Source organism: Dreissena polymorpha, chromosome 11, assembly GCF_020536995.1.
Source record: "Dreissena polymorpha isolate Duluth1 chromosome 11, UMN_Dpol_1.0, whole genome shotgun sequence".
Classification (NCBI taxonomy): Eukaryota; Metazoa; Mollusca; class Bivalvia; order Myida; family Dreissenidae; genus Dreissena; species Dreissena polymorpha.
The window spans coordinates 52540661-52558767 of NC_068365.1; the positions used below are offsets into that span (position 1 = coordinate 52540661).

Genomic DNA, 18107 nt, shown 5'->3' on the forward strand with positions numbered 1-18107 from the left:
TCCGTGACCTGTGAACACTTGTTCGTTTTAACTAGCTATGCATTTCGAGAAGCGGCGTCGGTGGTATTATTCGTCTTTATTATGGCAAGGTCTTTCGTATATCATACATAGTATATAGATAAATCACTTTAACCAGTGTTAATGGCTTAGGGCATACTATCCCAAATATTGATTTATTGTCTTATGAGAAGACATTGTTTGTTCAGATAAAGGCAACCTTTAATATGAAATAAGAAAAAAGATGGCATAATCTTGCTTAACTGGTTGTCAATAGACGATTCAATATTAATACAGATAACGCTCGTGGACGCGTAGAATGCTTCGAGAAAACCATATCGATTATTCTCGAGTAGCCTAATGCATGTGCATTCCCAGATTAACCCGTGCTGTTCCGTTGTCTGAAACTAAAAACCTTCTTGAAACTTGGTTTTTGATTAGAAGACACTTCCTTTCAGCGACATATCGGAAAGTGTTCTCCCTGATTAGCCTGTGGGTAATATGCACACTATAATCTGGGATGACTGTTCAAGCACTGGCACTAAGCGCGATTTTCTCAGAACGCGGTTTATTTTAATCCATTTATGCCAAGCGTCTAGAAAAAAGGCCTTGGCAAACAGCGTAGACCCAGATGAGACGCCGCATGATGCGGCGTCTCATTAGGGTCTGCGCTGTTTACTTTAAGGAATTTCTGTTAGAAATATTCTAAATATAGAAATAAATATACTAGACATCCCTAATTTTGGAAATAAATTGATTCAATTGAGAAGGATGGGAGAGTGCACTAGGCATAAATGGGTTAAAGGATTGCTGAGAAAAGTTTGAACACTGTTATCTCTTATGATCGACCAAAGATAGTATACAAAGTGACATATACAAATCAAGTCAACACTGTTTCATCAGAAATGAGTTTTTTTAGGAAAAAAAAACAACAACAGAAAGGCCAAATACAAAATTATCGACATCACACAAAATATAACAACATATATTTTTTACGATAAAACACAAACCAATGTACCAAAAAAGGTTGCTAAAAATCATTGAAAAACACATCTTAGTCGCCAATATTGAATGCTCTAACGCCCGCATATAAACCCTGCTGTAAAATCAGTCAAACGGGTTCATTATCATTAACCAATCGAAATATAATTGTCAATTTAATCTCCAAAAATCTTTCATATTTATAAAATTTATGAATTACCGATATGCATTTATATCAACTATTTAATATACATGCAGAGTTCATGCAGTGTTCGTGTAGTAAGTCTTAGAATTGTGATATGTAGATAAATAATGTGCATTTCAATGATGCCGGTAAGCTGGCATACATAACTTGCAGTGTATTTATAATAAAAGAGCGTGTTCACATCCCTAGAAACGGAAGGGGTGCGTCATTATATAAGAACAGAGAAAATTAATTAAAGTACAAACGTCGGTCTAAAAACACGCCCCGATATCATTCGGTCTACAATTTTTCCGCTGTATTATGCACAATCTCGCACGGTGTAAATCATCAAGACCCCTCGTTGCTTTCAACATTAGTACATATATTTAGAAGTAAACATTACATGTTCTGTTATCACAGCACTGTCTATAAAAAAGAGGCAAATATATAACACATAAGATAAATTATTTTAGAAACAAAATCGGTAAAATGTATTCCGTTGAATAGCTGTATTGCCGTGTCAATTAAAACAAAGTTTTGCAAACCGGAACGAAAAATATTTATAAACGTTCAATCGACACATGGCGGTCAACTGCGGGTGTCGGACCACGGATCAAACGGTCTCCTCGAAAGGCATTTTATACGAACTCACATCGTCTGTTTATTGTCCGGAATCGCCACAGACGGGACATAGGGCGGTGGTTGTCCCATGTATGACGGTGCTACAAAGTTAAAGAAAAAACATACAAAAAAGCAATTATTTTGCAAACGAATGATGTCACATTTGTGTTCGATAGATAAAGATATATTGTTTACAAAGAGAAGGAATAACATTTTACATTATAATATTTGGTACGATATGTCCATCGTTTAAAGCGCGTGCCACCGTCATACCAATTGTAACACGACAAATAGGAGCAGGGCAAACCATATCAAGGGAGACCATTGTGTCAATCCCTAAGAGGCACTTAGTAGTAACTTATCCTTATTTAATAAGCTTCGTTCAAAAAGATAATAAAACATCCGCGCTAACTATTTGTATTAGGTAAGATAAATTCCGTGATTGTTTCTGGAATGTTTGGGCTAAATAGTGTACCTTAAAACCCATACCATCATGAATTAAAAAAATGCACACTTTAATGTCTGAAAAATTTATCTGTTAAGGTCGTATTACTTTGTAGTCAAAATGTGGGCCAGGACGCGTTTTTTAAGATTCATAATTCTAGATGCTTCATGCAATACGGCTGTTGATCTAACTTTGCCGAGAAGAAATGACACTAAACATTGTCATAAAGTTTTATACTGATTCAAATAAAACTATGTTTGAACGACATCGGGGATATTAATATGGTCGTCTTTTTATAATGTAAGGTTTATAATGCAGGATTGCTTTAGCCTGTCTTGATCGTTAAAAACTTCATTGAGATATTATTTACCACATTTTACCACAAATTATCACCGTTATCAAATTAACGTCATCGCCTAGACCTTTACGCAGGTTTTCCCGTACTACGTTTCATTTTTTAAAAGAGGTATAAAAATCGATGCCCGTCAATGTGTTTGCTCTTTTAAACCCTCTATACACCAGAAAACCTTCATAAAACTAGTGTACGCAATAACCGTACCGTTATTGGTGGCCGCATACGCAGGAGGTTGCTGGTAGCCGTTTTGTTGCGGTCCATTTTGGCCGATTGTATGTGGGCCGTATGGACCAGCCGGTTGATAAGCGTGCTGCGTAGGATACAGCTGCTGTTGCGGGTAAGGCGCAACCGGAAGTGTCGGGTAGATAACGGGAGCTCCATATCCTACCGCGCCCGTTGTCATGCCCGTCGTGGAGATTATTGCACCTTAAATATGCACAAAATTGTGTGGATATTGACGCAACGATTTCACGAAAACATCGACACCTGCATACAATGTTTTGCTCGTTCCGTCGTCCTGAACTGAGTAGAAGCCCCTGTCATGCGTTGAATAATCACACAATATGTTTTAGTGTACACTTTGGTGTTTACATTTTTATCCTTATGACAAAAAGCTTAAAGGTGTTTGGGTCATGTACAAAAATCACGCAATTTATCTACATTGTACTGCGTAAACCTTCGAACATGTTTCAAAGTTCTAATAGATATCAAACCATTTGTATTTCAAGACATAAAATATTTATTTTATTTTATTAGAAATATATACTCATGCAGACACACATGCTCGAGCACAAAAGGTGAATGCAGTATCAATAACGATTAAATATATATAACCCATAGCATCTACCAGAAAAAATGCAAGACTACATGACCAAAATAAACTAAGTGTTAACATTGAAAATACTGAATTTAATAATATATATATATCACATACTTAAAGAGCTAGTCATATTTGACTATTGGAACAATTTTCGAACATATTGTGTTCCCAGAATATTCCTTAAACCGCTACAAAACTTAATGCTAATAGTTCTATGAACGTTTACATGTACCCGACGATTACCTTGGTAGCCGTAGCCGAAACCGTTAGCCTGCGTAGGGAGACGGCGTCTCTCTTCCTTCAGCTTGTTTGTATCCTTTACCAGACAGGGCATCCTACAGCCGTCCACCAGCCAGCCGATCCCGAACAATCCGAATGTGAAGAAGTACAGAATGCCCCATAGCGGCCTGTTCAGATAGAAGTGGTGAGCGCCCAGAATGCCTGTGGATATGGACGATAAGACAGTACAAGCACACAGTATGGTTAAAATACGAGAGCGCCTACATCTTCATTATCATCAACACCATCACATCATCATCATCATCATCATCACCATCATCATCATCATCATCATCATCATCATCATCATCACATCATCATCATCGTCATTCCACGAAATAGAATTTGTTTAATAAATATTTCGGTGTAATTAGCAAGTTCGGTATACCATGCCACCGCTTTGGCAATTAGCTGACCTTGTTTGATGTGACTGTTCCAGAAATACACATTTTGACATGAAATGTTACGGTGGGGGGTATTTCGGGTGTGTTTTACTGTAGTTGTAATCTGAGCCCTATCATGAATCTGCTTGCGGTAAATGAAGCAAACGATAACAACAAATACAAGCACCCAATTCACAAACATGTACCTACCGAGTGGAAACCACAGGATATACGCGTCGTCTAGGTATCGGGTGCCGTCATTTCCAAGCGCCATGTGCTTGTTAGCGCGCTTTACGAGAACCGGAAGTCGGAACCAGTCTACAATCCAGCCGATACCAAAGTTGCCGAACGTGAAGAAGTAGAGCAGCCCGTACTCGGGACGGTTCAAGTAGAACTGGTGCGCGCCCAGAAGGCCTATGGGCGATACTCCAAGCGCGTAGGCCGTCCCGACCTGTTTCTCCTATTTAAGCCATAGGTAGATAATAAGTTATAAATATGGATGCTACGCCTATTGTGTTCTGTGAATTTTTCACGATACATTACTATGTAAAGACGGTAAAATCAGTAAATTCATCGTATTAACTGATTTCACTGGAAAACATTACGTTAATATGTCGAGATTTAAATTTCAATCTTAAGTGCTCAAACGTTTTGACAAATGTTCACACAAGTTTCATAATTCAGCCTTTTGTTCAATAAACAGGAAGAGGAAGAGATCGCTTTACCTTGACGTTTTTAATAGTTTCAGAGCATTTCACCATCACAGCATGTATACACTTGAATGTGTGCACAATAAACAACAATATGAACAACACGATCACTGTAGATGCTTCGTAGTTTTCAATGTCTTAAATTGATCATCATAATGGTGAACGACACAATTAAACACACAATATCACAAACTCACACGCGTTAACCCATGTATGCCTAGCGTCTAGAAAAAAAAGCCTTGGCAAACAGCGTAAACACAGATGAGACGCCGCTGATGCGGCGTCTCATCTGTGTCTGCGTTGTTTGCTTAAAGGAATTTCTGTAAGAAATATTCTTAATATAGAAATAAATATATACTAGACATCCCTAATCTTGGAAATAAATTGATTCAATTTAGAAGGATTGGAGAGTCCATTAGGCACAAATGGGTCAAAAGGTTCTCTGCAACAAACCTTATTAGTGGGACTTGCGTCGTTGGCCTTGCGCACGTGGTACGGGATAAGGAAGAGGTCCACCAGCCAACCTATGCCGAACAGCCCGAACGTGAACAGGTACAGGACACCGAAACCAGGCTTGTTCAGGTAGAAGTGATGAAAACCTGTATTGCATGTGAACACATCGTACTGCTTTGGCGCATTATATATACTTAATCTAGAGATAAAACATAAATATAAGTCCAAGTTAATTAACAAAAAGTGGAAACTGTTTAAACAGATAACTATTGATATATCATCGCCCAACAATCTTAAGTTCTAATTTGACATTTGGTCGAATGATAATCGAATTGGAAAGTTGTAATAACCTTAAGTATGTTTATAGACGTGTTTGAATATGTAATTAACATTACTAGACTTCCAAATCATCGGTCGATTAAATGACATACAAATTGATGATTGTTACGTAATGGCAACAGCGTGTTCATCAATATTCAATGAATGTCGTATATATTACTGAACTTGGCTCCTTTTATGTTGATGTCCTCAACAAATACCGATATGTTACTTCCAAAGATGTCAAACAGAAATATGGATATAAATATACCAAGAAGACAAATTCGGGGTAAAAATATGTTACATGTAAAAAGGGTACTTTATTTCTGTGTCTTCAAATGCAATTTGACATTTAACGTCTCATTTTTCTGTCAATTTTGCATGAACAAGTTTATTTTTGAAATACGTGTACAAGATCTATATATGGATTGCTTATTTCCACACACATTTTAACACAAATAACCATCTTATAACAAATTAAACTTGGTTACAAAAACAAAAAGCCTCACCTTAAATACGCGTACTTACCCAATAGACCCGAACGAGAACCAGAGTGTTAAGTCGTCATTAATACTCAGTCTCTATACATACATATCACTTACCAAGCAGACCAAATGGGACCAGAGCTTACATGCGACAAATATTTTCTTCTCGCTTAATGGCGTACTTACCGAGTAGACCGAAAGGGAACCAAAGCGTGTATGCGTCACTTATGTTCTTCTCGTTTCTAGGGATGTTTTCTTGCAGCTCTTTGTTGGTCTTGTTGACCAGGTACGGAAGACGGAACATATCGAACAGCCAACCACAGCCGCCCAATCCGAATGTAAAGAAGTACAAGACTCCAAAGCCTGGTCGCTGAAGTATAAGTTGTTAAGGTCTGAACAACGCTAGTATATAAGAATAGTCCAGTTGGTTGAATTATTGAAATGTGTGGACGTGTTTAATGAACACTACGATTACCTTTAGTTGAATATTGTTCAACGATATTGGAAGGCTATACATACAAAACGTACTTTCAATTGAATTGAAAGGGCAATTATACACAATCATACGTACTCTTGTGATTTACTTTTAATATTAAAAATTACGATGTCGTATTATTGATATCGATTCTGTAAAAAGAATACGATACTTTCATCGTATTGTATCACTTAACCACGCAAGTATGTTTGGTTATGTCTTAATATTTCAGTGCACATTTCATTTGTTTGGTTCTGAACAAAATCACGAAAACAAATATTAATTACTTGTATACGTTTTTATTGAAGCGTATATTCACCGACAATAACTGTGCATTCAAAAAAAAGGCATCAGGTCTTATGAAACGTTGAAATTGCGTTTATTTAATTGAATATTTGGCGCGAATTAAAGAGGTGGATATCTTACGCTTGTTTACCCTTTGCATGCTGGGAAATATGTCGTCTGCTCAAATTTCGTCTGCTGAATTTCTAAAATTAGCATTTTCTTTGATTTTTTTTTCAAAAAGTACTCTCAGAATAGCAAACAGTTTATATCCTGATGAGACGCCACGTTCTGTGGCGTCTCATCTGGATCCAAACTGTTTGCAAAGGCCTTCAAAATTCGGTTCCAGCACTGAAAGAGTTAAGACGTAATTTACTCGTATATATTCGATTTACTCCAAAGAACCTACTGGCTTTATTTTGCATAGAACTTATTCGATTTGCGTTCCGATTGAGTATTTTTGTCGGTTATGTGTCCATAAGAAACGATGTCTTCAAAGCTTTTACAGGAATTTGTGGACTGTGGACTCAAAGTAAATAGGGAGCAAACAGTTTGGAAACTTAATAACAAGTTTATTCAATGTTTTTTTCAATGTTTCGAACAGTATTTCAGTACGGCCCATAAAACCTTCTCTTACTTTCCCATGTAAAGCAGGGTAATCATATTAAGTGTACATACTTATTGCAGTGACAGACGTGCATGCTACCTGAAAAAGAGGTAGAAGAATAGTTGTCTTGGAAACAATATCCTGACCAATCCCCACAAGAGTAATGTGGCTGAGAATAAATACTTACTCTCAAGTAGAAATGGTGCGCGCCTAACAGACCAAGCAGCAGCCACAACATGTATGCCTCCAGGTATGACTTCTTCCGGTGACAATTGGAACCCTGGGATGTACCGGGCCCTCCATGGTACATCGGGTTTAAGACCGGTCCTGGCATTACACAGGTCCCCGGCATTGCCGTATTATATACTGGTATCCCGCCATCCTGTGTTCTTTGCTGAAATGCCTCGTGCTCTTTAGACATGACGAGCGTTGGACTTTCTATTTTAGTTACGTCTACAAATAAAAAGCATTAAGTTATCGCAAAAATTGCTATAAATCGGCGAATAAAAAGTAAATCAAATTATTTTAAAGTATGTCTCGACCCTGCTTATTCGCCATAAATTAACATGACCATTTGTTACGTTCAGTTTGTTTGACGTACGATCAATATTATTTATCAGGATTTAAATAGTTAATTTTTAACCGTGCCATGAAAGCTGAATTATTAGTGATGTCTCTTTTTATAGCAGTGAAGCTAAAATATGTTTTGCAAACACTGTACTCACACGCAGTTCGAAAGCATCAACATCAGTTGTGTTCTAAACATATCGCTTTAAGCTTAACTACAGAAACTACTAATCCAACATTTAAAAAAAGATTGATCGATAATTGTTAAGACAATCACAATTAATAAAAGAACAAATGCGTGTTTCGCGTAAATCAACACCAGACAGGCACTTTTACGCAGTAAATTTACTTAAGTAATAGTAAGTAGGAAGTAGGTAGTAGTAGTAGTCGTAGTAGTAGTAGTAGTAGTAGTAGTAGTAGTAGTAGTAGTAGTAGTAGTAGTAGTAGTGGTAGTAGTAGTAGTAGTAGTAGTAAGTAGTAGTAGTAGTAGTAGTAGTAGTAGTAGTAGTAGTAGTCGTAGTAGTTAGTCGTAGTCTTGTAGTAGTAGTAGTAGTAGTAGTAGTAGTAGTCGTAGTCGTCGTCGTAGTAGTCGTAGTAGTAGTAGTAGTAGTAGTAGTTGTAGTCGTCTAGTCGTAGTAGTAGTAGTAGTAGTCGTCGTAGTAGTAGTCGTAGTCGTTGTCGTCGTCGTCGTCGTCCTCGTCCTCGTAGTCGTTGTAGTCGTCGTCGTCGTAGTCGTAGTCGTAGTCGTAGTCGTAGTCGTCGTAGTAGTCGTCGTCGTCGTAGTCGTAGTAGTCGTCGTAGTAGTAGTCGTAGTCGTAGTCGTCGTAGTAGTAGTAGTCGTAGCGTCGTCGTCGTCGTAGTAGTCGTAGTAGTCGTAGTCGTAGTAGTAGTAGTAGTAGTAGTAGTAGTAGTTGTTGTTGTTGTTTGCAATTTAAAGCTGGATCAGTATCAGACAGTATCGACGTAACAGTATCTTACACATATATATACCTATATTGGTAAGTCCAAAACGTTTTTACCAATATTATTTATCCTCGAGCAAAATTCACTCAATGTCCTTGCCCACATATCAAAACAGCAACTATTAAACTTAATGCTAAAACGCTTACTTTATAACAAATATCTTTTCGCAGACGGATATACTCTATTGATTCATACACTCACAGTCACATGAACTTGAGATACCCGCGTGACTGTCGCTTTATTTTGCAATGCAACCTAGTTTCGATTTAGATAACGATGTGTAAACAGAGGGAATTTAAAATCTCATTAACAATCCATTTGATGTACGGTATCATCCGATACATTTTATTTTAAATAAATGCTGTAAGAAAACCTAATACTAACTAAATCATTTGACGTGATGATTTGTATTCACAAAACATATTTAAATATTGGGCGTTTACTTTCTGTTTAATGAAGTAGTGTAAAATCCTAACACAATGGCAGTTTGAATCATGCGGTCAGATTAGCGCTTGACATCTTGGTGATCCATGTTCAACACACAGGGCACGTAGGGTTTTCTGCAGCTACTCCAAATTCCATCACAGCGAAAGACCGCGCAAACCTTAAATGCGTTTCAGTAAAACATAAAATAGCTGGAAAATGTAGACGGTAGCAATAATTCAGATATACCGACTTTATTAGGTAGGAGTGCTGGAACACGCCCCGGGTTCTTACATAATGCAGCCTCAGGCGCAGTGGGACCTCATAAACTTCGAAATGCGCGCATGTAGAATCCAATTAAATGTAAGGAAATGTCATTTTTGTGGAACAGGCGCAAAGTCTAGATAAAACGAAATGACGCACTATTGACTTTATAAAATAACGTAAAATATCAGTGATAATATATCCATAAACATCGTTTACATGTATATTTTGACAAAACAAAATAATTGATTCACCGGTTATTCATTTGCAAACATTCTAAAATTAAGTCATACATATATACTGTTGTTTACTAAGAGAATCAATTTTATGTAGCAATGTGAGTTTGATTTTCTTATGTTATATGTGCGCAATGCTCATTAGTCTTGTCTTTAAAGGGGCCTTTTCACAGATTTTGGCATGTTTTGAAGTTTGTCATTAAATGCTTTATAATGATAAATGTAAACATTAAATTTTAAAAGCTCCAGTAAAAAATCCAAAATAAAATTTAAAAAAGGAAAAAAAAGTAGCCCGCAGCAGGTCTCGAACCAGTAACCCCCGGAATCATGAAGTAAAAACGCATAAGCCAACTGAGCTATTCTGCCAAGCGTACATATGATGCGTATTTTATACGTTATATAAGCAATCTTCGTAGTTTCACAAATTTAAAAGACAACAACAGAACTCTCCAATTATTCAATCGTTTCGCGTTGCAACGCTTTATAATTATCGTCAAAAGATGCATATACTGGTTATATTAGACCATACTAAATGTTCAGTATTACTGTTTTCCCACAAATATCATAACTAAACCGAAAATTTGCGAATCTGAAACACATTTTTCAATTTTGGTCAATTTACCAAAACGTGAAAAGATCCCTTAAAATCAGTATAAGGGTCAGAGCTACCAACACCCAGGCTCTTGACATCTCTACCAACACCCAGGCTCTTGACATCTCTACCAACAACCAGGCTCTTGACATCTCTACCAACACCCAGGCTCTTGACATCTCTACCAACACCCAGGCTCTTGACATCTCTACCAACACCCAGGCTCTTGACATCTCTACCAAAACCCAGGCTCTTAACATCTCTACCAACACCCAGGCTCTTGACATCTCTACCAACACCCAGGCTCTTGACATCTTGATAGGACGGGAAAATGGCACAATTCAATGTGTGTAAAGTCATAAAACATATGACGGATATATTGATAGCAATTTATAGCGATTACGGAATGTCATGAGCTCACAGGTACCTTATTTAGCCTACTAACATTTTATCTATTTGTTTGTTGACAGTAGTTATCTATAATACTTTATTGGCCAGCTATCGAATGATACACTATGATACGAGTTGAGGAACAGAATCATAGGTCTTGAAATTGGGCCAATATAAAGTATGCAATTTAACAATAGCTCACTTAGATATAATAATGGTGAGTCATATGTGTAGTTAGTGTTGTCAAAGTTAAAATTTGGAACACAAAGCATACTCGAAAATCAATCGTGATACATCGGCTATCTCGGATTCCTCCGTAAGATAGGCCTCCAATCGTGATACATCGGCTATCTCGGATTCCTCCGTAAGATAGGCCTCGTGGCTAACGGTCGCCATATTGCCTTGTATTACTACTTTACTACCCAAAAGGTTGTCAGTCTATTGTTATGAGGCTGTATACGATGCGCGTTGAACTAGCGCCAAACTTTTTACCGAAGCTTTGATATTAATAGCACTATTAACGTTCATTTGTGTTGCATTTGACCTATTATCCAAGCGATTTACTTTTCCATTATTATTTAATCACCCTATCATCCAATTTTTAAGATTAAATTACAGTGTTTACAAAACCAACCAAATCGAAAGTGAAACTGGATGCATTACGTTTCGCGATGTAAACATTAAATATTTGTTCAGTTTGAGGAAGCGAATCGATAATAGACGTTGGAATATATATGCAATACAGACTATCATTGCCGATTGTAGTACTGGCTAAAAAATACCTTTTATGACAGGTCATGTATAGAACGTTAATAAAATAGTGACCATAAATCACTACAAATGTCTGGGTTGTTCATTAATATACTTACCGTAATGCACGTTTCTGATCTAATTGCCTGTATCTAGTTGTTATTACCATGATATTGATAAAATTAAAACGTTTTTTTTTCATAAATTAACATTACATGTTTTTATTTTTATCATTTAGGGAATATATAATTGTATCATTATCATCATTAAATATTCTGAAAATGATCTAAATTATCATGATTACTTTAAAGTAGAATTTTTAAATTTTACTCATTATTTTAATGAATTTGCACATTTGCTTGATTCAAAATAAAATGTATTAATAAGGGTTTCAGTTGTTAGTTTTAACCCATTTTTAGTTCGATTAAATTTAAAGTACTAACTACGTACATGTATGTGAAATGCTCTTGAGTTTGTTTCCTGGGCCTAGAACCAGTACTTGGGTGTCTCTTGGAGATTTCTTAAGAATGCTCCCACACTGGGGATCAAACCAGTGACCTCCAGATCATTAGGTGGACACCACATCCATTACACATCAGCGACCTTTAATTAGTAAATTACTTAGTATTGCAGCATTATATAATGTAATGTTGCTACATATTTTTGGAAAATGATTATGTGCAGTACTAAATAAATCTAAATGCATACAATTTTAATTGTGTATATTGTGTGATTATTAGTTACAAATTCCCTTTTTACAGGTATACTGGATTATGAAAGACTGATAAACATAAAATTGACAACTCATCTCCCCAAAGATTCTTTGTGTGGCTCATTCTCAGAACAAACCCATAGTCAGTGAGAAAACTACAGTGTAAAAAGACCACTTGATTGTGACAACTATGGCTGACCAAGCAAATGTTATCATTTAAAATAAAGAAAACTTCCAGTTCAATATACATTTTATACCAATTATGACATTGGCCAACACAGAAAATAATTATAAGGTTGATTTACCCAAAATTGACTGTTACAATTGGATACTGTTTTAAGCTTCACTCTACTTTGTCTGAAAATAAAAGTCCTAAATGATGTAATAGAAACATACATATTTAATTTTTAGTTTTACAAGGATATATATATATATATATATATATATATATATATATCTATATATATATATATATATATACATATATTATAATATCTTTTTATCGATTGTCAATCAATTTAAGTTTAACTAATATATACATACACATTTTATACATGTGTATGCTTTGATTTTTTTCTATTGAAGCCAAATTAATATCCCATTAGATAGATAGATAATATCACAGCAGTATTCCTAGTTTGCCTGCAAGTACCCGCAGAAATCATGGATTATTATTTTACTGAGTCAGCCTTAATCTTTATATTATAATTGTTAAAACAGATTAAGATGTGCTTTTTACAAGTGAGGATGCATCAAGATTAAAAAATGGTACATGTATAAATTAATAAAGAATCAAAAACAATCAGAAACTGTGCATTTTTTTTCAGTATTGTGTGAAAGGATTTGAAGTATTATGTGTTTTTGAAATATGATTTATGTGAATTTGAATAAATATATAAAATTTAGTGATTTTCTCAGACAAACTGTTAATTACATACTCAAGTATTCAAAATGTATTATTGTAATATTCATTCGAATTTTTTAGTAAAAAAAAGCACTTTTCCCTGGCATTTGTATTATAGTAATTGCATATTTATAATTCTGACAGCATTTATAAACTGTGTTCATGCAAGCATGAACACGGTTTCATTTTTGAGTATTTAAACAAGAAAGCCATGATGGCCCTGTATCGCTCCACTGCTGAACAAAGGCTGAAACAAATTTCTCTGCATGTGAAAATACTTAAATATAGGGCCCCTATTTAAGCCATGTACACTTTTGTGACCTTCTAGGCTGGGTCAAATTTAACCCCAGGGGGCAATAATTTGAGCAAACTTTGTAGAGGACTACTATATCTCACTACTACAAAATGTGGTAGCCCTAGGTCCTAGAGTTAGGACAAGAATATTTGTAAAGTTTTCACAAAATAAGCAAGATATAAGGCGTATTTAATGTTCAATTTTGTGACAATGCAGGTCAGGATCAAATTTGACCCAAAGGGCATAATTTGAACAAACTTGGTAGAGGACTATAAGATGTTACTCTGCATACCAAATTTGGAAGCCATAGTCCCAAATGGTTATCGACAAGAAGATTTTTAAATATTTCAACAAAATAGGCGCTTTAAAAAGCGTTTATTCAATTTTGTGACCCCCGGGGCAAGGGTCACAAGTTGACCCCAGAGGGCATTATTTGAACAAATTTGGTAGAGGTTTATTAGATGTCACTACATACCAAATTTGGTAAGCCCTAGGCCAAATGGTTATGGACAACAAGATTTTTAAAGTTTTCACAAAATAGGCCCCATATAAGCGTATGTTCAGTTTGTGACCCGGGCAGGGTCAAATTTGACCCAAGGGGCATAATTTGAACAAACTTGGTAGAGAACTATAACATGTCACTACATACCAAATTTGGTAGCCCTATGCCTTATGGTTAAGGACAAGAGTTTTTAAAATTTTCACAAAATAGGCACTAAATAAGCATATAATTGATTTTGTGGCCCCCGGGGCAGGGTCAAATTTGACCCCTGGGGCATAATTTGAACAAACTAAGTAGAGGACTATACAATGTCACTACATACGAAATGGTGTAGCCCTAGGCCTAATGGTTATGGACAAGATTTTTTTTAAGTTATCACAAAATAGGCATTATATAAGCATATGTTCAATTTTGTGACCCCTGGGGCAGGGTCAAATTTGACCATAGGGATTAAATTTGAACAAATTTGGTAGAGGACTATTAGATGTCACTATATACCAAATTTGATAGCCCTAGGCCGGATTGTTATGGACAAGAATTTTTTGAAGTTTTCACAAAATAGGCCTTATATAAGCATATGTTCAATTTTGTGACCCTCGGGCAGGGTCAAACTTGACTCCAGGGGCATAATTTGAACAAACTTGGTAGAGGACTATAAGATGCCACTACATACAAATTTGGTACCCTAGACCCAATGGTTATGGACGAGAAGATTTGTAAAGTTTTCACAAATATACCCTATATAAGCATATGTTCAATTTTGTGACCCCCGGGGCAGGGTCAAATTTGACCCCAGGGGTATAATTTGAACAAATTTTGTAGAGGACTATTAGATGTCTGTACATACCAAATTTGATAGCCCTAGGCCCAATGGTTATGGACGGGAGATTTTGAAAGTTTTCACAAAATAGGCCTATTTAAGCAAATTTTCAATTTTGTGACCCCCAGGGCAGAGTCAAATTTGACCCCAGGGGCATAATTTGAACAAATTTGAAAGAGGTACACCCCAGGAACATTCCTAAGAAATTTCATCAGAATTGGACCAGTAGTTTAAGAGATGTTTAAAGGAAAGTTTATGCATGGATGCACGATGACACAGGACCTTTGGCCAGTGGAGCTAAAAAATCAATTAAACATTTAGTTTGATTTAATATCAGTTTTTATATGCAAGTGTCTATTTCACTTATAAATTAAAACAGCATATTATTCATTATTGAAAAGATTATTCCAAGCTTGATGTCATATTTCAACTTGCATAGTGTAGTTAATTGAACATTGTAATGAACTGTATGGGCAGCTATATTTTTTATTTATGTATGTTGTATTATACAAAATGCATTACTTCTACCACAAGTAGACCATATAAGGCCTACTGCTACTAAATAGGCACTGGTATGAATTTGACACTGTTTTTGATGCTCATACAAACTTTAATTATTATTACTACGCTTTAGTATATAAATATTTTCAAGTTTTTGTTCAACATTTTTTGCAAAAGAAAGAGTGTCTTAATGCATTTGAAAATATTCTTAAACAAACTAAAATGCATTTAACATACCTTTTCCTGGTAAAGTGTATTTGGGGATTATAAAAAATACACTTGAAGAGTATTAATGCTGGAAAAATACAGAAAAAAATACATTTTTTCTGTTAGAAGTGTGTCTTGTCTGCATTTTTAAGTGTAATTAAAGGCACATCAAATGCAGATAATACAATGCCAATACTGTACATGTATTGTAATGGACATAAAATGCACTTGTTTTTGTAATTAAATGCTTTAGTGAATTGAAATAACCTTTTATAACGTTTTAACAATTAATAATATTTTTATATAATTTTCTTTTGAAATGTGACACTTAAATGATTTTTGCACCACTAGTAAGAGATATAATTTGTGCTCATAATGCTTTATCATTACACTACATAATATCATTTGTTGTATGAAAATTACCCGTAAAATCTGTGAAAGCTCAAGAGATCAATAGCAGCGTGCTATACCCTGCTCCTTTTTACATGACTTGATGGTATTTAGTCCCCAATTCTACATGGCTAAGGGAAAATTAATGTGCAGATTTGACAAATAAGTCTTAACTGGGATCCAATAGGCAGACTTTCATTTTACTTGTATTTAATTTAATCATGATCTGAATTGCTCTTTGCAAATCTTTGTTGGTCACAGTATTCAACTGAATTTTGTTCACTTTGTAGTGATTATATTTTCTATATTTATCAGACAACATCTTTCTTCAAAAGTTTAACATGATTGCTTGGTTAATTTAGAAACAAGATCAATGCATCATAACATAAATGAAAAATGTGTAATAGTAAAAATGGCAGCAAAAAGCACTAGATTATCTGCCTTAAATCTGAGACGATATGTTGATGTATTGGAATTTCTCATAAATATGTGTTCCATAGTTGTATAATTGTATAGTCGCATGCATGAGTGGTGTCAATGTCACAATACCAATTAAAGCCTATAATTTACTAAAACAATTTGAAGTTTGATGTGTGTTTTTTTTCAAGATCTGTTTATATAATTATATATACATGTATATATATATTGTTGAAAAGTTAACATGCAATAAGTTTACTGTAATTAAGTGAAAAATAGTTTTACTGATTTGGTTGGATGCATATATGCAGATATATCATGGTTTGTGCAGAGGACAGTAGCAAAAACAAGAGCTGTCTCCGTAGGATGACATATGCCCCCGATAAACGCTTTAATAGAAGTTATGAGCATTTTTCAAAACCTAAACGCCGACCCTAAGTTCAAGGTCAAAGGGGTCAAAATTTGTGTGTGTATGGGAAGGCCTTGTCCATATACACATGCATACCAAATATGAATGTTACATCTGAAGCGACATAGAAGTTATGAGCATTTTTTCGAAACCTAAATGCAAAGTGTGACGGATAGACAGACGGACAGTGCGATCACTATATGCCCTCCTTTGGGGGCATAAAAATGTGTTTCACATTGTTTTGGTAAATTAGTAATGTAGTTAAAAGAACAGAATCATCATTATAAAGTTATTGATTATAAAGTGTTGCTGGCATATTTGATGCATTCATCTAGCTATAAGAAGGTCCCTGTTTTATCCCCACTGGCACCGAGTGAGGGTTCTCAAAATCTTTAAACAATATGAATAACTACATATAGGGTCAAGAGCCTTGTTTATATGGGGGCTAAACACCTGAAATCAAAGCGACCCAGGTTAAAGGCCGAGGCCAAATAAATAAACCAGAGGCCGCATGAGCCTGCTATACTCTGAACAAGTATTTTTTCTTCTCAGAAAACTGGCTTAAGTGTCTTACTAAGCTTTAGACTTTGAGTTTCAGTGCAATCAATCTAAAATAAATTGGTCAAATTAAATAATAAATTTGTAAAAAATAAACATTCTGCACAAATTCAATTATTTACTTTACCTGTGTGCATGAATCATTTCAGTCTTGATGGTTAGTGAACTATGTCAAAAGCACCATATCTATGAAACACTTGTATTTGAATAGTGTGCTATGTTCCACAGAAATGATGCTGATGATAATTCTACACGATGATGAATTATTAGATATATTTCTAAATTCCATTTCCACCAACAATCGGTTATTCCACTACCAGTTCACATGCTTCATACACAGTTGAAATAACACTATTTCACTCAACAACCGTGACACATGTACTCAATTTTTCAACTTTCGCAATTAAACTTGTCTTCTACTGTTATTGTTGTTGTTGTACTTTTTAAAGTAGTTCGAAAGATGGCGACCATTAACCCAGAGATTGATTTATGAAATAAATCGTCTGCTGATCCAGTGATAGGCCTCGTGGCTAAAGGTCGCCATCTGGCCGTGGATTACTACTTTCTCACCAAAGGTTATCAGTCTATCGTTATGAGGCTGTAAACGATGCGCGTTTGACTAGCGCCAAACTTTTTACCGAAACTTTGATATTAAGAGCACTATTAACCTCATTTCTGTTCATTTTGACCTATTATCCCAATATTTACTTTTTCATTATTATTTAATCCCCTATTATCCATTTTAAAGATGAAATTACAGTTCCAAACCACCAACCAAAAGTAAAACTGTATGCATTACGTTTCGCGATGTA

At 35.4% G+C, this 18107-nt stretch overlaps 2 protein-coding genes across 6 annotated transcripts in view; both read right to left on the reverse strand.

Annotated features, from left to right (window-relative positions):
• Positions 1-18107, reverse strand: part of LOC127851134 (uncharacterized) — a 40315-nt gene that overhangs the window by 15160 nt on the left and 7048 nt on the right. The gene's annotated exons all lie outside the window — the stretch shown is intronic.
• LOC127849843 (uncharacterized) overlaps positions 940-18107 on the reverse strand; it is a 189122-nt gene continuing 171954 nt past the window's right edge. The window contains exons 8-15 of the mRNA XM_052382595.1: positions 10518-10754; positions 7583-7848; positions 6218-6401; positions 5229-5374; positions 4276-4525; positions 3647-3844; positions 2788-3009; positions 940-1884 (exon numbers count right to left, since the gene is read on the reverse strand). Of these exons, the coding sequence (XP_052238555.1) occupies positions 1811-1884; positions 2788-3009; positions 3647-3844; positions 4276-4525; positions 5229-5374; positions 6218-6401; positions 7583-7848; positions 10518-10754 (1577 nt within the window). The 3' untranslated portion in view covers positions 940-1810. The remainder of the gene's footprint in view (positions 1885-2787; positions 3010-3646; positions 3845-4275; positions 4526-5228; positions 5375-6217; positions 6402-7582; positions 7849-10517; positions 10755-18107) is intronic.